This window comes from Varanus komodoensis, unplaced genomic scaffold (assembly GCF_004798865.1).
Source record: "Varanus komodoensis strain SLA01 unplaced genomic scaffold, ASM479886v1 scaffold137, whole genome shotgun sequence".
In the NCBI taxonomy this organism is placed as follows: domain Eukaryota; kingdom Metazoa; phylum Chordata; class Lepidosauria; order Squamata; family Varanidae; genus Varanus; species Varanus komodoensis.
Window position 1 is genome coordinate 182,953 of NW_025335397.1, and position 21,982 is coordinate 204,934.

The following is a 21,982-nucleotide window of genomic DNA, read 5'->3' on the forward strand; positions in this document are numbered from 1 at the left end:
TCCCAGCGGCACAGTCACATCCTGGCAGGGGTGGCCGGGGAGCCCAGTGCAAAGAGCGACCTCATGGTCTTCACCCCCAACGTGCCTCTTTTCGCAGAGAATGGGAAACCACAGGATCTGCTTTGTTCAACGGTTAGTGAACGTTCCTATTGTTGATTTTCCATTCTGAGTATGGACTTGCTGCCGTTTTCCCAAGTTCATAGAAACCATTTTCTTGAAGAGTGCCACTTTCATTCCACTTTTTAAACAGAAATGAGTAATTAGTTGGAAACTTCTTTGGATTGCTCAAGTTATTTTTCAGTGTTACTGATTTTTAAGTAAGAGAATGATTTAAGTGGCATTTGTAATCTAGGAGTGATCTAACCACAGTGTTAACAACTGAATTAGCAGGATCCATGGGTGGTACTTTTTTGTGGAAGGTGGAAGAAGCATATTCTGTCATGTTACCCATTCCATTTCAGCTGCTAATTTTATTATCCTATTGTTTCCCCAGCAGCAAAGCAGAGAGGGGTGCTTCCTCCTCTGGTACAGAAAGAAGCACAATCTTTTTTCCTAATTGTTCCTATGGTTAAATTTTCCCACATGGATTCCAGAAATTCCCGGACCTTAGTTAGCAGCAGCAGCAGCAGCAGCAGCAGCAGCAGCAGCAGCAGCAGCAGCAAAGGAATTGCTCCTTTTGTTGTAATGCTGTGAATGTGACTTTTAACATTGTTGCAATGCATTTTCAGTATTAATTCAGGGAGATGCTTTCTTGAAAGGTAATCCTGTGGTCAGTGCTAAAGATGGCAGGAGCAGGGAAATGGCTGATTGACTCCAACCTTGATTAAGATTCCTGATCTTATCTGTTGAGTGAGATAACCTGTGGTGGGAAGTCTTCTATTCATGTTTGCTTGCCCTATTAGCATTCCTATCCACACAAAGGGTGCTCAGTCACCTGAAAAGAGCATGTAAGGCTGTTGGGGCAGGGTCCTTGCCTGTAGCCCCATCCCTCTTTATGGGTGTTCACCTCTCTTGCTAGAACTGAAAACAACAGAAGCAGCTTTTTGTTTGACTCTCCTTTCCCAACACACAGGGGTTACTTACAAACTAATTCAGCTTAAACAAATTAAGGGCAGGGCAATCATACCATCACTAGACAGCTGGATTCCTACATACAAGGTTGTGGAATCCCCCTGAGTGGGAATCTTTCTCCTGAGTGGAAATCTTTGCTTGGATCCCTTCTCCTTCCATGGTTGAAAGAATTGCACTGGGAGCTTCTCTAAGGGCATAAACATAAACTTGGGAAAGGTGTAGGGGGATATTTCATGGGGAGGGGAAGAGACATGATAGGAAATACTCTGGTGGAGCCTCAGCTTCCCACTCTGAAATGCCTCACTGAGATGGCCAAAACTCACTCAGAGAGTTGTAGAATGTGAGGAGCAGGCAAGTGACCTTTGTCCTGCTCTCTTCTGTCTCCAAAATATGTCCTTGATCCTCTGATCTCTGAGGATTCTGGGCATCTCTATAAGATTGTGATCTTAGTCACACATCAGACTTCAGTTCATGATTGTGTTGTTTTGTGTTGATTTTCAGTTGTTTCTGCTGTGTTCAGAGGCCTGGGACAGACCCTACATTCTGTTTAAGCTTAGCAGATGTGTCAGGTTTTACTTTACTGGCTCCTTTCTTGCATGCAGTTAAAAGACTCCTTCTCTTCCTCCAGAATCCCCTCTGACCTGTCAGTCAGGTTACATTCTGGGACAGACTCATGTGTTAAGAATATGGCACATTCTGAAATCCTGACTTGGATCAAGGAATGGCACTCCCACCAACATTACAGTATCTTTGCCATAACATTTCTGGCTATGGGTCTATGCCTTAGTTTCCTGTGCAATTCAAAGAATCTCAGGACTCCGTATTATGAAACCAAAATTGCCTAATTAGAATAGACAATGAATGTCATTTCTTAATAAGACTGTCTCAAGGCTGCTGTCCCCATATTCTCAGGCAGACCATGGGAACAGGCGGGGCTTGGAAGAGAAGAGAGAGGATAAAGGAAAGGTGGAAGATGAGCCCATGTCCTGTCCAGTCCCTGAACCCATAATGTGGTGTTGGAATAGAAGAGCTACTCAGAGGGCAAAGATCTAAAGGCTAACCCTTCTAAAGAGGGACCCACCCAGAGGGCTGGAGCCCTGTGTTACTGAAAAGGGGGGCTTTCAGAAGTGGTTTCTAGTTTGGATTCACTTTGTTCATGTACACAGACCAGTCTTTCAGTTGCTGTAGTTCTTAGCTGTGACTTGACAACAAAGAGCTAATTTGCAAAAAGTATTTCAAAATATATCATACAGGCCTCACAAAAGGCCAAATATTTGAAAGCAGAGATAAGGGAAAGTTTAAGTCTAATTAATCATGCACACATTAATCAAGCAACAATTGGTAGAGACTGCAAAGGCTTTTGATAGAGTAGAATGGCTTTTTGAAATTTGTTCAGAACCAAGAACACATTTAATATCGCGCCTTGTTTTGTAGAGCTCATACCAAAGCTGGGTCAATGGCCAACTGATAAAGACTCTGACACTGAAAAGAGGTACAACATAAGGAGGTTCATTAGTGGTTTTTTGTTTTACTTTAATACTTGAGCCTATATTTTATTTATTTATTTTATTTATTAAAACATTTTTATGCCGCCCCATTCGCCGAAGCCTCGGGGCGGCTTACAACATAACTGATGCAACTGATGCAATTAAAGAAACTCCTCAAATTTAAGGATTTCAGACAAAATATCCCAATGTAAAAACATGTTATAAGAAGATATTATATGGAACAACTTGAAATATTTTGCTAGGATTAATAGTTCACAAGGATTATTCCACATTATAGAAAAATACAACTTAATCTCACATTAAATTATACAAGCAGTGTGTATTATAATCAATGTAGTGTTATTTATTTAAAACCCCACAAAAAGTCCATCACATTCAGAATGCAAGTATAAAACTGACCAGTTATATACTTCGGTGTAAATATAAGTTCCACCATAAATAAGACAGCTGATAACAATTAAGGCCCCTTTGTTTAGAAAATTGAGAAATAGTTGGAGAATTGGAGAAGTTATAGCTATATTTAAGTAGAATTTCTGAAATCAAAATGCCTTCTTTGCATTTTTACCAGGCAAAAGCTGAGGTTGCATTCTTTCTCCTGTCCCACAAAACTGAACTGAACAGATTTTGGGTTTGTGTGGGAAGCTGCAGGGAGAAGAGGATCCATTCCATCAACCATGTATACCCACTTGCAGGTGGACACCCTGGATTTCACCCATTCATTTCTTTACTACCCCAAAAAGATTGCAGGGAACTGAAACACTGGCAAAAGGTTTAAAAGCATGGATAGATGGGTATACTATGCAATTAAATTACATGGATTAGCAGTGAATACAGATTAGCAGTTAGCAGTTCCACATGTTATCTCATGCTGTGAATCAGGTAAATTATACATATTTCTGTGAGTCTCCTACAATTTGAAGGTTGCATTTTATAGTATTGAGTAGAAAAATATAGCACTCTTCAAGTAGTTGTGACACGGAGCAAGGCAAGGCCAGCATCTCTTCTTGATCATTCCAGAGTGCAGGACATGGAATAACGGGCTTATGTTACCAGAAGCCAGAGTCTGGCTGAACATCAGGAAGAACTTCTTGGCTGCTAGAAGAATGCAACCATGGAACCAATAAACTAGGGAGGTTGTGGACTCTCCCATGCTGGAGGCATTCAAGATGGCACCTGGACACTCATCTGAGAGGGATGGTTTAACTTGGAGTCTTGTGTTGAGAAGGGGACTGGTCCTGATGGCCTTCTTGGCTCCTTCCGACTTTACTATTCTATGCTTCTATGACCTTATCAAGTTTAGATCAGTCTCAAATATACCCTTTCTTTGTAAGGTTATTGAAAAGGTGATGTCTCTCCAACTCTAGGCACTACTGAGTGATACTGACTTCCTGGATCCATTGCACTTTGGCTTCAGGGTGGGATATGGGTAATGTGTGGAGGGGGAAGTTGCTGTTGCACTCATCTCCTTATGGGTTTCCCACTGGGCCAACCAGTTGAGGCCATGTGAACAGAATGCTGGGCCTTGGTTGGAATCAGGAGGCCCTTATATGGGACAGGGGGTGTGATACAGGAAATAATAGCCTGGACTGGGCTGGAACAATCCTGATTTATCGCCCTTCCCAGCCATGAAATTCACTGGGACCTTGCGACTGTCACTGTATCCTTGGCAGAGAGTTCGGACAGAAGCATTGTAAAGAAAATACATTTCCAGAGGAAAAGCCTTCCAACTCCAGATACTTATGAATTCATCAAAACCATCCATTTTCCAAACTTATTGAAGGAGGAAAGTCCTTGTTTTCAAAAAGTTCTCTTATGGTGCAATGCTCTGAATATTTACTCTTAAGTTGGTTCTATTGAATTCAGTAGGACTTCCCTCCATGTAAAGATGTACAGGACTGTTCCCTGATGCTCATTTACTTGACAGTCTGTCTGACTGAGCTCCTGGAGCTGAGTAGACATATATAGGATTGCTTTGTTCACATTATTTAAGAATACTTTTCGCATCTTTAAGCACAGATTGAGCACAGAAAAAATGTTATTCCTCTAGATAGAACCGATTATCTACCTGAATGGGAGACTCCATGAGTAAAGCATCATACACCACCCAGAGAACTTCAAAGGCGGGGTGGTAAATAGATAAATAAATAAATAAATATGGATTGTGCTGAAACTTTCAATTTATTGGCCCTGCATTGTGGTATATGGGACTCCACTGGAAGGGTCGATGTGGAACTGACCTCAGTACTGCATGATTATGACTGCATTTCATTTCCCTCTCATCCTTTTCCTCTGGCAAGGATCTCAGGTGGCTTATAAGGTCTGGCTCCTCTCCTAACCTCAGAGCAATTCTGTGATGTCAGAGAGACCAGATGGGCTCCGTGGCCGAGTAAAGGCAAGAACCAGTGTCTCCCAAGTCCCGGTGCAGCACTCTGGCCACTAGTCCACATGGACAAATGAGCTTTATGGAGCTCAATGATGCTGCCTGTTTATACTTAGGAGTTTTAGTTTTCAGATTGTGTTCTTGCATTATTGCAATGGATATCATTATTTTTCCAGAGTCTTTCCATGGTGTAGGGCTGCTGGGTCATCCCTTTGATGGTTCTCTTATTCCTTTTGTAGTCCCTTTGCTCCTCACTCTCTTTGTTATGCATCCCTTCTGTGCATCAACTGGAGCTCAAGCTCCATTGCCCCCCCCAATTCAATTGCCCCCCCCCCCGAACATGGTCTCTGCCCCCAGCATGTTCCTTTCGGGATTGCTGTGGCTGGTTTTCCAGGTAAAGGATACTGTTCTCCAGTGAGTTAGAAGCAAAAGGTGCTTCCAATATTCTGTCACCTTTAGTGCAATAGTGAAAGGTTCAGAACATTGAGAGAAGGAAATTATTGCAAAGAAAGAGAAACATTACATGGAATGCCAGTGTTTCAGATACTCCTGGTGATGCTATCCACAGGGAAAATCCCTGCTCATCCAATACTATATACATCTGAAAAATTAAGTCACATTTAGAATTGGTGAAGGACTTAAGAATTAGAGGATGAAGATGATTGATTGATGATAATGATGATCTATGATTATCATGATTGGATGTGGCATTTTACACAGAGGTTCCTGTTCCAAGGAATTCACAATGAAATATGTGTAACCCAGAGGAAACATTATCTGATGGAACAAGCTGTCATGGAAAATGGGGCTCATGGGGAAGCAGGGCCTCATTCTGAGGAAGAAGGACATGATCCCTTAAAAGGGACCCACTGCTGGGCAGGCAAGGCCTGCAGCAAAGGCAGGGCTGCAATCATGGGCGACTTTGGTTGACCATACCCACACATGGTCTGCCTAACTGTGTGCTCCAGGTCAAGCAGAGAATTGTCTCTCCCTCTCTCCTAACACTTGAACCTGGGTCTTCCCATGAAGCCGACTGGTGGGGGCTTAGGACAAAGAAAAGGAAGCACGTCTTCACGCAGAGCACAGTTCAACTATGGAATTGGCTGCCACGGGAGGTGGTGATGGCTGCCAGTCTGGATGGCTTGAAGGGGGCCTGGAGAGATTCATGAGGCAGGAGGCTATTGAGGGTTGACAGCCATGCCCGCTCTGTGCTCACCCCCTGCCTGGTGGGGGCCGCCTGCACACGCCAACTGCCGAGGAGCTGGGGCAGCTGCAGGCCCTGCACTCATCCAGCTTGAGGGGTCCTGCGTGAACAGTGCTGGACTGGACGGGCCATCAGTCTGACCCAGCACAACTTTTCTCACATTGGCGTGTTTTAAGCAGGGCACAGGCATGTGTTGGACATACGTGGAGAGACTATCCCGCAGTGCCCATTCTCTGTTGTGACTCCTCCCCTTGGTCAGAGGTTCCCATGGCTTGGATGGAACCCCTCCCTTCCCTGGCTGGGGGTGTGCTGTTTGCTCAGGGCTTGTCTTCCTTGTGTTTGCTCAGGCTTAGAAGGAATAGCCTCCCACTTCCATTACAGAATGTGGCCCGGCATTAGCAAAGGATCTTCTCTTGGCTGCCACATGCTCTGACAGAGCCCTCTTGGCATTTGGGGAGAGTGGACTGGGGCAAGACAGATTTGCCTTTGGGATGGCCCATTTGGCCCTTTCCAGCAGCAGGGAAAAGGAAGGTTGACCAGTATCATGGATCACAAAAATTCCATATGGCAGGAAATACAGTTCTGGCAACATGTAGAAGCCCAGCCAATAACCCAAAGTATTTTAAAATCCAATTTTGTCCAATTAAAATCAATATGTACTCTACCAAACCTGTGGACTTCATTTTTAGGCTTTTGAAAGAAAACTATTGACACAATATATTTAAGATGCACAGGGCAATGCTTCAAGGAATAATATTATATTAATACTAAACTGCATATGAATTCTATAATGCAGTTAATTAATGGTAGAGTCGAAGCAAAAGTGAAAATTTGAGAAATTAAGGGAAATCTTAAAGCCTTTTATATCAATTGTCACAAGATGTCGCTGCCGACTGAAAATCAAAATGCCTCTTTGCAAAGCCCCAAGCCCCTCCCAGCCAAGCGAGAAGAAAAGACAGCGATGCGACCGGATGGAAACAGCAGCGTAACAACTGGTTCTTTCCCAAAATTTCATGCCAACACTGCAGAGTGGATTTTATTTTAAAAACCAGGAACGAGAGCTACTCTAGGTATGCTTGCTTCGCTCCAGTGCTGTCAAGCGAGGAGGCAGCTGCTGCGACTATTTTTGCTCAGCATGGCTTGGGAGGTGGGGTGCGGCCAGCTCCGCTATTCTGTCCCAGAGGAGTCCCAGCACGGCACCTTTGTGGGCCGCATCGCCCAGGACCTGGGGCTGGAGGTGGGGGAGCTGGTGCCACGGATGTTCCGGATGGAGTCCCAAAGCCTTGGAGATTATTTAGAGGTAAATGTGCAGAACGGAATTTTATTTGTGAATTCCCGGATAGACAGGGAGATGCTGTGTGTAAAGAGCCCTTTATGTGCCATTCATCTGGAGGTGATTGTGGATAAACCTTTGAGAGTCTTCCATGTAGAGGTGGAGGTCAAGGACATTAATGACAATGCACCTACCTTCCCTCAAAAGGAACAAAAGATTTTTGTTTCAGAAATGAGAATGCCTGGCTTGTTTCTCCCACTGGAAGGAGCTTCTGATGCAGATATTGGTCCAAATTCTGACCTCACCTATACCCTGAGCCCCAGTGAATACTTTAACCTAGATGTTCAGAGGAAGCATGATGAGAGCCAATCATTAGGACTCCTGCTAAAGATATCTTTGGACAGAGAGGTCAAACCTTTGCATCATTTGCTGCTCACGGCAGTGGATGCAGGGAAGCCGCAGCTCAGTGGCACAGCCCAGCTGGTGATTTCAGTGCTTGATGAAAATGACAATGCCCCTGCCTTTAACCAGTCTGTGTATAAAGTACAAATGAGAGAGGATGCCCCAAGTGGGACCTTAGTGATCAAGTTAAATGCCACAGACTTGGATGAAGGGATCAATAAGGATCTTACATACTCATTTCAGAATCGTGTACCTGTTAAATTTAAAAAGATATTTCACTTAGATTCAGTTAATGGTGAATTGAGAACAAAAGAAAAATTAGATTTTGAGGAAAATCACCAGTATGAGATTCAAGTGCAAGCTAGTGATAAGGGGAGCTATCCAATGATGGGGTATTGCAGTATTGTCCTTGAAGTGCTAGATGTCAATGACAATGCACCGGAGCTATCCTTAAAGTCTTTATCAGTGCCAGTGCCAGAGGACTCCTTGCCAGGGATGGTGGTGGCCCTGATCAGTGTGTCAGATCAGGATTCGGGGGCCAATGGGCAAATAAGCTGCTCCCTACACCCCCCTGGACTCCCCTTCAAGCTGGAGTCCACCTTCAAGAATTACTACTCTCTGGAGGTAGCTGAGCCTCTGGACCGGGAGCAGCAGGCAGAATACAAACTGGTGATAAAAGCCCAAGACCAAGGGACACCAACGATGTCGGCCACCAGCAGCCTCACAATACCCATTGGCGATGTCAATGACAATAGACCTAACTTTAGTCAACCCTCCTACGTGGTCTTTGTGAAGGAGAACAACCCACCCGGCGCCCACATCTTCACTGTGTCGGCCTCAGACCCAGACCTGGCCGAGAACGCCCTGCTCAGCTACTGGATGGACGAGAAGCTCTGGCCTCTGGCCAGCTACATCTCGGTGCACTCGGAGAGCGGGAAGCTCTACGCCCTGCAGTCCCTGGACTACGAGGAGCTGAAGCTGCTGGAGTTCCAGGTGAGCGCCAGGGATGCCGGGCTGCCTTCCCTGTGCAGCAATGCCACCATCCAGGTCTTCGTGGTGGATGAGAATGACAATGCTCCTGCAGTCTCGGGACAGGTCCAGGACATTCCTGTTCTGCTAGCAGTTCCTGTGATGGCCGGGCACGTGGTGGGCAAGATTCATGCCCTGGATGCTGATTCAGGCTACAATGCCTGGCTGTGCTACGAAATGCTTGAAGGGGTCAGTGGGCCATGGCGAGTGGGGATGTACAGCGGTGAGGTCAGCACCATGCGTGTGCTCGATGAAGGAGATGTCAGTGGAGGGAGCCATGATCTGCTGGTGCTGGTCAAAGATCATGGGAAGCCAAGGTTGTCAGTCACCGCTACGCTGAGTGTATCACTAGTGGCAAACACGCAACAAATCTACAGTGATGGTCACCTTCCCAGGATGGGAGGAAGTCCAAAGCCCTTGGTGAACAACGTTAACATATATTTGATCATTGCCATCTGCTCAATGTCCAGCTTGTTTTTGCTGATGATCATTGTATATGTCATTCTGCGATGCCCGCGTCACCCTAGGGAGGGAGTGGCGTACGGCCCTGGCACAGCAACACTGGTGTGTGCCAGTGAAGTGGGCAGCTGGTCCTATTCCAATCGCCACAGTCACATCCTGGCTGGAGTGAGCGGCGAAGCTGGCATCAAGAGCGACCTCATGGTTTTCAGCCCCAACATTCCTCCTCCAGGCAGCAAAGAACAGGACCAAATGCTTGATCATTCATCAGGACAGGTGAGTCATCTATTTTAAGGAACTTATGGATTTTTTAAAAAATGGCCCACAGTTATAGTCATTCTACATTCAAGCTCCATCACTACTGAGATTGATTGCTGAGGTGTTCGAGTATCAATTGTCTTAGGGCTTAATATATTTAGGTACATCCTTATGCATGTTTAGACAGATGTAATATATACATCTTTTTCCATTTAAAGTTGCTTGAGATTCCAGCCTTAATATATTTGTTGAAACATTCGTACACCACCTTTCAAATATCCTGGAACAATTCATCGATGTAAGAGCGTCTAGATAAGCACAAGACAAATCAGAGTCATAGCAAGCAATACAAAAGAGCTAATCAAGACAGCAGATTAAATTTAGCCAGATAATATGTGGGGAGGCCTGGGCAAAGGAGAACTTTCTCTGGCAGTGGAAAGTTAGTACTCGTGGCACAAGATGAGCCCCTGTGTATAGCACTCTTCAGAAGTCTTGGCACTGCTAGGAAGGCTGCTCCCAACCTGGTCCTCTTGAATGCCAGGGCTTGCAAGTTCTCTCCAGAAGGCAGCACGTCGAGAGAATCTTCCAGGAGTAGGCTGCATGAGCAGCAAAATGCCTTAGGTTCTCCTCATCCATTCTTACCATGACTGCTCTCTCTTTTCAACTGGATGAATCTGGCTTTTACAATAAGTGCATAAATGCCGCCGTATCATCATCTTGTTGTATATACATCAGTCTGTGCGTCCAGAAGTTTTCAACCCCCTTGCTATGCATGGAACAGTTAACTGACATATTGTCTAATTATGCAGTGTTACAAATATCTTCTCAAAAAAGTGCATCCAGGAACCTCAATTTGTCTGGGTTTTAGTTGGGAATGGACCTATGCTCAGATTATTGCAAATGAAGAATGACTGCATGAACGTAACATAGAGACAAATAGTCATAGGGGAAAGGTGGAACATCTAGTCTGAATGCAGAGTACAAAAATGTCATTTTCCTTTCAATGTTTCAACTCAGCACTTGTGACTGTCAGCTTGTTTACTCCATTTTTAAAAAAAATAATCATAGAATAATTTAATTATTGTTTAAGAGAAAAGCGAATCTCTGAGACATGGACAAAAAATAACCTTTCACTTATTGAAGAACTTCATGTAAATTTTGAGGGGAACAGATTTTTGATTTTAGGTCTGGCTATTAACTTCGCTGAAAGGTTGAATTAGATTCTGGGAGAGTACATACCTTGAGGTTAGCTGAGATGTTTAAACAGCTGAGGTTCAAAAAGTGATGAATATAACAAACCTCTCAAAACCAGCAATGATAGAGTTTGTCGATCCAGAGAAAGTGATTGAGAAGATTGAATGGTCAGTAAGGCTCCCTGGACGTGGAATAATGGGCTTAAGTTACCAGAACCTACCAGATTCTGGCTGGACATCAGGACAAATGTCTTGACTGGATCCAATGGCCCTCTGTCCCCTTCCAACACTACCATTTATGATTCTATGAATGGAAATGTCCTTTGTGTTGTCTTGCTTTGTTTTTTTATGTGTTTTTTGTACAAGTGGGACTTGCAACAAAAAGTTGCAGCATGGAGTGTTCCCTGTTAAGGTATCCAGGCACTGCTTCCCTATTCCACTTTTATTCCATTGATTTTTTTTCAGCATTTCATGTTCCTTGAGCTTCCTGTGTCTTCAATGGGCTGCTTGCATGGGTGAGTGGGTGAGACAATGCACTACTGTGCTCTTTTTCTGAAGAATGTTTGCTCTTGTGAAAATGTCGGTGTTCTCTGAATCTGATCATATCCCCTTCTTGTGTATAATTGGTGTCATTTAGACTACATAATCACCAGTGTTATTCAGTTGAGATCATTAGTAATATTCTTTTTCTGCAAGATTTTTAGTAAATGTCAAATTAATTAGCTATTTGAGCTTAAATATGGAATCAAACAAGGTTTTTATTTTCTCTATTATAAGGGTAGGAGCGTTTATTATTTTTAATGATTTGGGGAAATTATTAGAATACCAAATTAATCAAGGAAAGTGAGAACTCTTGGTAATTAATATTATTTCTGATAAAATACATTGTTCCCTTCAACTTGTTTCTTTTTTAAATGGGGTTCCTCTTATCCTCATAGCTGGCAGGTTCAGGCACTCAACACAGAGGTGTGAGTACTGTAAATTATTATGTTTGAAGTAATTTGTGATTTTTGTTAGAGAATAAAGAGAATTTACCTAATCCATAATTACTGCACAAATGATTCTGGGTTAGTCACTCTTAACTGCAACTTGATAAAAATGTTTCTTGATAGACTTCACTACTATAATATCAGTTTTACAATAAACTAATAATTGACTGTCTAAAAATCTATTTGATTAAATTACTGAATTTAAACAATTGGATGATGACTTAAATGTTTGAAATTACAATTTGCTTATTGGGAGAAAGTGGTTGGTGTTAAAATCTAGGAGTCAGATATTTAATAGTGACATCATGTTATTTTAGGCATATTCATCAGTTAAATTTTGAGCTTGAAAAGCATTCATTGGATAATGTAATTCATGATTATTGGTTAAATGAAATGATCAGTCATTGGCTGTGCAATGTAGAAAACACACTGTTGCATTATGGACATTTTCAGTAGTTATATGTGAGGTTTAGTAATGTTAAACTATGAACAACATTCAGAACTTCAGCAGTATATGTGGAATATACTGATATTTTATTATCAGGCAGCACATTAGCTCTTCTTTGAATTATCCAGTATTAGATTAACCAGTGATACAATATGTATTGAAATCCTACGTAACTATATATTATTTGCAATAGCTACAAAATTTGATATCTGAATTTATATTAGGGCTTATAGAAATATGTGTCTTCATTCATATGGCATTAACACTATATCAGTAAATAACAGAACTTTACAATGCACATCTACTCAGAAATAAGTCTCATTTTAATGCAACTTGATCTCAGGTAAGTTGTGAAAGGAGTGGAACCTTAGCAATAAATGAGAAGCAATGCAGGTGGCTGCAGGAAGATTGCAAAGTTCACCTTTCTGCTCCCACCCTCCAGGAGCGAGCCACTGATTATTCTCGTGTAGTCTGTGGACGGAAGCTCTTCTGATCATTGAATGCCCACTCTGGACCCAATGTCTTTATAGACTATGTATTTCTGAGATCCATCTCCTTTAATGAATGCTCATGAACACATCTATTCAGCTAACTGGAATAGTTGATATCACTAACATGTAAAGAAAGCAAGCTTCAACCTCTGCTGATTCGTGTGGACTGATACCACTGCAAATCCAGGATATAAGTACTTTACAACTAACCTTGCTGACAAAGTGATCAGAATATACAATTATCATGATTATACTTGCTGCAGGCAGGCTAATTTCTGATTATACTGAAGAAGTACCAGGGCTGAACCAAGATATTTTGCTGCCTGAGGGAGAACAGCAAGCAACATCCCCCCAACCCCCAAACCCAATGCAAACTGCATAGAGAGCTGTTTTTTTTAAAGCTAATAAATAGTATAGAAAAGCTTAAATAAATAAGTAAATAAATAAATAGTACCCAGTCACCAGGCTATTTTGGAACACATGAGGGAAAATGCCTCACAGAGTTTTTCTGGGCCATACCAACAATACCAAATTAATGATTCACTTCCCCCCCCCAAAACACCCCATATCTGCTCCTTCACTCTGTGTAATTGAGGGGTGCACGTTACTGAATACTAAGAATTCTAAAATGAAGTCAGTTTGTACTTTTAGATTCTGAAAAGGCTTTTGAGACAATAGAGTAGATTAGTAAAAATTATTTTGGTCCTTCCAAGACATTATATTTGCAAATAAATTTTGAAAATGGATTAATAATATACCCACAGCCTTCAGAATGATTAATAAACAAAAATTATTGTGTTGACATTTCAACAAAGAGCAACAAATGCTGTACTAAACACATAAATCTATTAACAGAGTTGTTTAAATCTAATTCAACTAAAACTAGGATTACAATGAGTATGTTTATTATGGATACATAAATTCATCAATGGGTTCAACAGAATCAGTTTCATAATCTTAAATTATGTACAGCAATGTAGTACATTTTTGGAATATATATAATATGAGGAAAAAGTGTATTGAGTAGATTGCTGTTTATTTCTGATGATATTTGCATAGCATTTTCTTTAGTATCACTGAGCAGCTGGCAAAAATATTAATGAAATGACCAAAAGAATCAGTCACACGAGCGTAGAAAATATATAAAAAGATTTTGAGCATCCATATTATTATGATATTGCATTATATTTTTACATGTTTGGAAATGGATAAACACTGGATGTATTAAAATAAGATATTTTTCAGAGGTAAATGGAAATTCCCTACATCAGAATCATTTATATTTAAAGAAAAATATAAATTCAATTTAGCATTCTTAGATGGCAGTCCCTTTATAATGTCAATCTGATGTTCTTTGAAACAGTAACATTTAATGAGAGGGAATATTTGTTGAGTGGATCTGAGAAAATGCAAATTTACCAGACTTCATTGGCCTTAACAAACATGAGAGGGAATTCTTTTAAGGTCAGTTGAGAAAACTGCTTACAATATTAATCAGAGATCATGCTTTTGGTCCATATATATGAAAGCTCCTCCTTATAGATGGTACTATTTAATTGGCATCTGATAACATAATTACTTCAAATGATTTATAGAAATCAAATGCTAAGCATTTTAAATGTACACAAATAAAAGCTCTCATTTTGTATGTCTGGTTAATTGTCCAAAAATAACTTTTGGGGATTAAATTGCAGATATAAGTAGATTGATTTTGGATTATCCACTTTCTTTAAACTAATAGATTTTTTAAAGATGTTAAGAGATTCTGTTTAGATGTTAAGAGAACTGGAACGACTAGAGAAGTTTTAGAAGCTGAATGATATGTAAACATTAACTGAATACATCTGTTTGAGAATTTGTATACAATATTTAAGCGGGACAATATGAAGCAGCACCAAAACTGAATGAAAGTTTAGAATGCAAAAATTTCACATTTAGAAGGAGGTTTATCAGTGGAAGGATAGAATAGAAAGGAAAATAGCAACACGGTGTAAGAGTGATCATGAACGCTTCTATCAATACAAGTAAAAAGTTCAGGAAATATTGAACTTCTCATATTTAATTTACTGAAAAAATACAATCTTAATTTGACCCAGGCAATATACAATTCAAAAATATTTTAAAACATTACAACAGGTTAGGATGAGTATTATCAAAAAGAATTTGAAAGAATATTAGTAGAACACTGAAACGGAAGTACTTTGATAATAGCCAAAAAAACTAAAATAGGAATTGATGCAACAGAGTATAGCTTGAATGTAGTTCTTTTGCAAATGTGTGGTACAGATTGGAGACTAGTGGCATATCATTGAAGGTTCATGACAATTGCATTGCCAGGTAATTACACTGCCCCATGTGGTGAGCAGCAGAACTACAATATTTCAGTAAAGAATTTTCGGGATGTCTTCTAGCTTGGTCAAGTCTGGTCAGAAGCACCTCCTGATCAAGCAGGTGTACAAGAGGCCTCCATGTCTCTGTGGTAGGTTGCTCAAGCAACAGTCTGCCTGATCATGTCTATTGTTCCTGGTTTGCTCTCTGATCTCTTTAGTCCTGATTCCTGCAGCTCTGATCCTTCTTTCTGGCTTGCTATCCAATCCTTATTGATTTTTTTTTTTTTTACTTGCTCCTGTGTCTCTGTGTTTATATATTTGTACCCTACCTATTAAGGTAACCCCCTAAGCCAGCTCAGTATAGAAGCAGTGATTTTTTAAAACATAAACACAGTAAGATGAATAATAGCAGTAATAAAAGTCAGCCGTAACACCGAGCACTCGGTTTTGGAGCACTTTTTGGTCCCAGTGCTGAGTGCCTAACCTGCTCCAGGCATGTCTATGCCCAGCCCTCGAGAACAGGAGGGGGGCTTAGTGCTTGTTTTCGCCAGTAAAGATAGTTAATGTATTTTTGAGTTCAATGCAGATATGATCAAAGGCACTAGTAACTGTTCAAAAGGAAAATACGACATGTCTCTCTGTCTGGACAGCTATTTTCCCCACTGAAGTTACAAGATTTTAAATTACTTCATGCTTTGCAGTAGTCAATGATTGTCGCTGACATGTCATTTAGTGCTTATGCTGAGAAAAATGGAAATGTATGATGGACTATCTATACATGTATATTTTTTGGAATAACAAGCATTGAGTGACAAATAGGAAGAGGCAAGACTATGATGTCAAATTGAGGCAACTGATTCAAGCAATTAGATTTAGGGATATTAAGAAGAAAATTGTCTATAGGAATCACATAAAAAAACAGAATGCAGCTGCTGGGATTGTTTCCAAAAGTATCAGGATGTCTGCTAGTGAAAGATGAGATGCATTAGGATAGATATATGAAAGTCCTTTTAGCCACAAATTAACAAAAGAGAGGATAGATTAAGAACAACGGAAGTGTAGAGAATTTGTACCTGGCATTGGTACTTACCGCTACTGGAACACAGATAATTCATTTGAAAATATAAGACAAAACATATTCAATGTGATATTGAAGACCTATTGATTATCTATACATGTAGAAGGATGTATTATTGAAAATGCTCTTAATGTTCTAAATCAGATTCCATGTCTTGTGTTGGGTTGCTATTTGTTTGTTGATTTTTTAAAACAATCCTCTGCCATAGCATTGCACTCAATTTCATACCAGATGGCTTGCTTTAGGAGAATTCCCTGCCCCCTTCTTCCCACCGCAGGCCTCCAAACCCCTGCAGACTTTTCTGAGGGGCCAAATGAGAGAAAATCCGTTGAAGTCTGCCTAGCTCAAAGTCGCACAACCTCAGCATCAGACTTAAGCTGCAAACCTCTTGGTCATTTTTCTCTTCTAAGAATTCCACTGTGGGAATGGAGGCAACCAGCAGTGGTTTCAGAGATCGTACCACCTATGAGAGTCTCCTTACCATACTCAAAGAATAGTTCTGCACACCTTCTCCAGGTCAACCTGTACATAGCTATGGTTCAGTGTCAGGATCTCTTCGAGCATCACTGAGACCAAAAGAGCAGACTTTTACTAAAGGCTGCGGAGTGAATCTACCTGGAGAAGCCCTGGGGTTCCTGAGCTGGTGGATGATGCTCCCATTGGTTGCCCCTGCAGGTCTGTTTCAGATCTCCTGCTTCACTCTTTCCAAACTTGTTCAATCAAAAAGGAAAGGACACAGGAAAGCTCTTTCACAAAGCAACACATCAAAGTTTTCCCATTGTTTTCAGCATGCCTACATTTTCTGGATGAAGGCTGAGTGGAGAATTCAGAGTTTGCTTTGTAACATGTGAAAAAACTTCTAATATCAAATGAAGAACAAAAGAATTTTACTAATCCTTCATAGAGTTTGATCACCTGCATCTCAGTTTCAAAATTTATTCACTAGGGGTCACTGTTGCATAAGGAAAAATACGAAAAATAGAAAACTCGGCTAGCTCCTCCCTCAGAGAGACTGAAAATCCTGCCTGTCAGATGCACAGCAGCAAAAAACAGCACGGAATGCAGCCATGCCAGGAACTATTTCAGGGATTTAATGGATGCCGCATTGGATGAGCTCCTTGGACTTCACTCTTTGACTGTGCAAGGAAAGGTTTTCTGAAGAGGAGGAGGCTGCCGGGCATCATGCCTCTGCCTGCAACGCCTGCCCAGCTGGCCACCCCCGTGGCGAGGTGGATGCTGCAGCTGGCTCTGCTCCACACAGCCTGGGGACTGGGAAGCGGCCAGCTCCACTACTCAGTGCCGGAGGAGTCCCAGCACGGCGCCTTCGTGGGCCGCATCGCCCAGGACCTGGGGCTGGAGGTGGGGCAGCTGGTGCCACGGATGCTCCGGATGGTGTCCAAAGGAGCCAAGGACTATTTTCAGGTGAATGTGCAGAACGGGATCTTCTTTGTGAATTCCCGCATAGATCGGGAGGAGCTGTGTGCCAAGAGCCCGGTGTGCTCCATCCACCTGGAAGTGCTGGTGGATAAGCCTCTGGCCGTATTCCACGTGGAGGTGGAGATCACGGACATCAATGACAATGCTCCTATCTTTTCAGTAAGTGAACAAACCCTGGCTATTTCGGAATCAAGACCACCGGGTTTTCATTTTCTGCTAGCTGGTGCTTCTGATGCAGATATAAATGGCAATGCCCTTCTAACATACAAACTCAGCCGGAATGAGCATTTCATTCTTGATTTGGGAAGTGATAAGGACCAGACTAAACCTCCAATACTTACGCTAAAGGCCTCTCTGGACAGGGAGGAGGTCCCGGTGCATCACCTGGTACTCACCGCCACAGATGGGGGCCGCCCAGAGCTCTCTGGCACAGTCCAGCTGGTGATCAACGTGCTGGATGCGAATGACAACCCTCCGGTCTTTAACCAGTCTGTTTACAAGGTAAAGTTGTTGGAAAATGCTGCTCCCGGGACCTTAGCTATTACACTGAATGCCACAGATGCAGACCAAGGGACCAACCAGGAAATTGCTTATTCTTTCAGCAGTAATGTACCCTCCCGTTTCACAGAGATATTTGGCATCAATTCCCACACTGGGGAAGTCCGAGTGACTGGGGATGTGGACTTTGAAGATGCCAGTGTGTATGACCTCCAGGTAGTTGCACAAGATAAAGGCAACTTGCCATTGTCTGGACACTGCCAGGTGGTCATTGAAGTGCTAGACCTGAATGACAATGCTCCGGAGGTGTCCATCTCGTCCCTCTCGGTGCCGGTGCCAGAGGACTCCCCACCAGGGTCAGTGGTAGCCCTGATCAGCGTCTCGGACCGTGACTCGGGAGCCAACGGGCAGGTGAGCTGCTCCCTGTGGCCCCCGGGGCTGCCCTTCCAGCTGGCCTCCACCTTCAGGAACTACTATTCGCTGGTGGTGGCTGAGCCCCTGGACCGGGAGCGGGTGGCGGAGTACCGGCTGGTGGTGATGGCGCGGGACCAAGGGGCCCCATCACTGTCTGTGAGCAGCAGCCTAGCCGTGCCCATCAGCGATGTCAACGACAACGCCCCCACCTTTGCCCAGCCCTCCTATGCGGTCTTCGTGCGGGAGAACAACCCGCCCGGCGCCCACATCTTCACGGTGTCCGCCTCGGACCCGGACCTGGCCGAGAATGCCCTGCTCAGCTACTGGATGGACGAGAAGCTCTGGCCGCTGGCCAGCTACGTCTCAGTGCACTCGGAGAGCGGGAAGCTCTATGCCCTGCAGTCCCTGGACTACGAGGAGCTGAAGCTTCTGGAGTTCCAGGTGAGCGCCAGGGACGCCGGGCTGCCCTCCCTGTGTGGCAATGTGACCATTCAGATCTTCGTGGTGGACGAGAATGACAATGCACCGGCCGTGGCTGGGCAAGAGGAAAATTCCATCTCTCTGGTGGCCCCGGTGGCTGCGGGGCACGTGGTGGGCAAGGTCCGTGCCCTGGATGCAGACTCCGGCTACAATGCCTGGCTGCGCTATGAGCTGCTCGGGGGCCCCGGTGGGCCGTGGCAGGTGGGCCTGTACAGTGGGGAGGTCAGTGCCCGGCGTGCCGTGGACGAGGCGGAGGGCGGGCCGGAGCAGTGCCTCCTGGTCCTTGTGAGGGACCACGGTCAGCCGCAGCGCTCTGTCACAGCCACCCTGAGCGTGTCTCTGGTGACCAGCGCACAGGCCACCCACATGGACATCCGGCTGCCCAGGCCTGGCGAGGGCGCGAGGGCCCCGGAGGAAGCTGCCAACCTCTACCTGATCGTGGCCATCTGCTCGGTGTCCGGCCTGTTCCTGCTGGCCGTGCTTGCGTACATTGCCCTGCGGTGCCCCTGCCCAGCCAAGGAGCCCGTGGCCTTCGGGCCCGGCACCGCCACGCTGGTGTGCGCAAGTGAGGTGGGCAGCTGGTCCTACTCCAACCGCCACAGCCACCTGCTGGCCAGTGTGGGCAGCGAGGCCGGAGCGAAGAGCGACCTGATGGTGTTCAGCCCCAGCGTGCCTGCCTCGGCCGAGAACGGGCGGCAGCAGGACCTGCTCTGTGCAATGGTTAGTACTGGTCGCGGGTTCCCCTGAAGATTGGGTCTGCCCTGCTCATTCGGTGCTGCATTAGGCAAAAGGCGGGAGTGGCAGTAGAACTGCATGGGGCCAGTAAGGCCTCTGGTCCTGTGCCCTGTTCTGCTTCCAGGTGTGGTTACACATCTGGCTGCAGGCCCATGTCCTTCCAGCCTCGACATGCCAGCTCGGTGGATGCTGTGCAGCCAGTCCATTCACGATAGTGCAGTATATGAGCTGCACCTGATTCTTGTAAGTATCCGTGCTGAGACATTCGGTCGAGATAGATTATTTGGGGAAAATGTGTTTGTTTTCTCTTACATCGTGTAGGTTGACAGGTCCTTCTTTTGAAGAAGCCCCTTCCTCATTAGTTGCAGATTAAGGCATGCCAGGGCATGCCTACACCAGAAATTCATGTGTCAGGGGCATGTGTTCCTCCTGGAATTCTCAGCCTTCCACTTCGCATCCTAGAAATGGTGAGGGAACGCTGCTTTCCTGCCCGGAAGACACTTTGCAGTCGTCCAGTAGGAGAGGGAATAACTAAAATGGTAGTTTTAAACCTGCAGATTGCATGCATGGCATCATTTCACATTAGCAACAGCGAGGATGGGCTGTACCGGTCGGCTTCCTTGTGGAATATCCATTTAATGGAGGATGCCTCACCTTAGGCTTACCTCAAAATGGCCTATTGACATCAGTGGGGCTTCTGTGTGAACTTGCCATGAATTTGGCTGGCCATTTCATAAAAGGGTTGGTGAACTGCGGTATCCTGTATCTTCAGGATTTGCCATCGCTCCATGTGAATATCAGTCCTTTCGTGCTAAGGCAGTCTGGTGCATTACACAGATCTTTATTGGTATTCCGGCATCTACGTAATTTGTGCATTTCTCCAGTGCAAGAGAAATTATCCTCAACAAATTCAATTGCAAATCAGTGAAACTGATTTCTACGATAGTGAATTTGGATTTGGTTGTCAGAGAAAAAGACAATTAATTCTTAAAATTTTTGTTTAGTTGTCAGTCAATTTTGTTTCTATGATGGTAGAATCAACAAGCTCTTCATCCTATATTATTTTCATGACCTTCTATGTGGGTCCCATTCCTGTTTATCTATCAGTTTACCCACAAAATGGGTTTGCTACATTATTTATTTATTTATGTATTTATTTAAAACATTCCTCTACCATTGTTATTAGCCTAAAAGCTTCCTGGATGGTGTACAAGATTAAAATATAACAATGACTCAACATATCAACAAGAAACAAAAGCAAGTTACAACAACAACAACAATCCATAAAACGATAAAAATAAATTATTCAATAATATCTAACAATAACAATAAAAATAAAATATAAAAGCAACAAGAATAGATAATAATTTAATAATCAAATGATTTTAAATGACATGATGTCTTGTTCATTTAAGAAATATGTGTGATATGCCAATCTAGCCAAGCACAAATCCTTCACCTCAAAAATACACTTACTAGCAATGTTATTGCTACCAATAATTCCATCCTATGTTGAATCTAGATGAGGTTCTTAATCTGAAGCGTCTTTTCAGAGAAGATTTATTACTGATTCATGAATCCAAACAATAAGCAAAATGAGACTACAACATTCAGGGATACTCAAACCTCTATTTTTGGAGTGTTTGTGATGCTTAAATGCTATGATTTTCAGAAAGTTATCTTTTAAAGTAGAACTTATAATGCTCTAAAGGGCCTAACAATCAGAAATAATGAAAAATACATGATATGCTAATGAAATTGTGCTCTGATTTTGTAAAATTAAGTGATGGTAAAAAAGAAATTGTTAGAAATTTAACTGTTCACGTTCCCACAAAACAGATTTATTGATGATGCAATTAGCATACTACCAGATTAAAAATAAGAAATGATCATGATCTGGGATTCATATTTTGTTATATGTAATTAGCAGTTTAAGAGTGGCTGAATGATCTTAATGATCAGAGACAGAGGTCAGAGACAGAGAGACAGAGGGCCCTGGGAGGCTGATGTGTTCTCCCATCAGCTCTTAAAAATTGCCATTTCTGATGCCAGATGGGAAATGTCCGTTCATTCTTTTCTGTAGAGATCGGAGGGCCAACGTTGGGTTGGATGCCAATGAGAATGCAAAAGCACCACTGACCGAGTAAAGCCTTGGAAGACAAGCAAATGAAAGATTCTCCGATCCTGTGTGTGATATAATACTGCCACAAGAGTGGATATGGGGACAGGGTGGCATCTGGGTTCTGGCCCTTGCCTTTCTGGCTCATTATGTGATCTGTTGAGGAGCTACTTTAGGTTGGGCATG

The 21,982-nt window shown here is 43.2% G+C and overlaps 2 protein-coding genes across 2 annotated transcripts in view; both read left to right on the forward strand.

Moving 5' to 3' along the window:
* LOC123019774 (protocadherin alpha-3-like) overlaps positions 1 to 10,179 on the forward strand; it is a 15,523-nt gene extending 5,344 nt beyond the window's left edge. The window contains exons 3-4 of the mRNA XM_044422839.1: positions 7,216 to 9,602; positions 10,126 to 10,179. Coding sequence (XP_044278774.1) covers positions 7,216 to 9,602; positions 10,126 to 10,179 — 2,441 coding nt within the window. The remainder of the gene's footprint in view (positions 1 to 7,215; positions 9,603 to 10,125) is intronic.
* A 7,158-nt stretch (positions 10,180 to 17,337) lies between these two features.
* LOC123019775 (protocadherin alpha-5-like) lies at positions 17,338 to 19,689 on the forward strand. The gene has a single exon (XM_044422840.1). The coding sequence runs from the start codon at positions 17,347 to 17,349 to the stop codon at positions 19,687 to 19,689; it is 2,343 nt and encodes a 780-aa protein (XP_044278775.1). The 5' UTR covers positions 17,338 to 17,346.
* The last annotated feature ends 2,293 nt before the right edge of the window (positions 19,690 to 21,982 follow it).

Coding starts and splice junctions, on each gene's coding strand:
- LOC123019775 (XM_044422840.1), top strand. CDS start 17,347: ATGCTGCAGCTGGCTCTGCTCCACACAGCCTGGGGACTGGGAAGCGGC.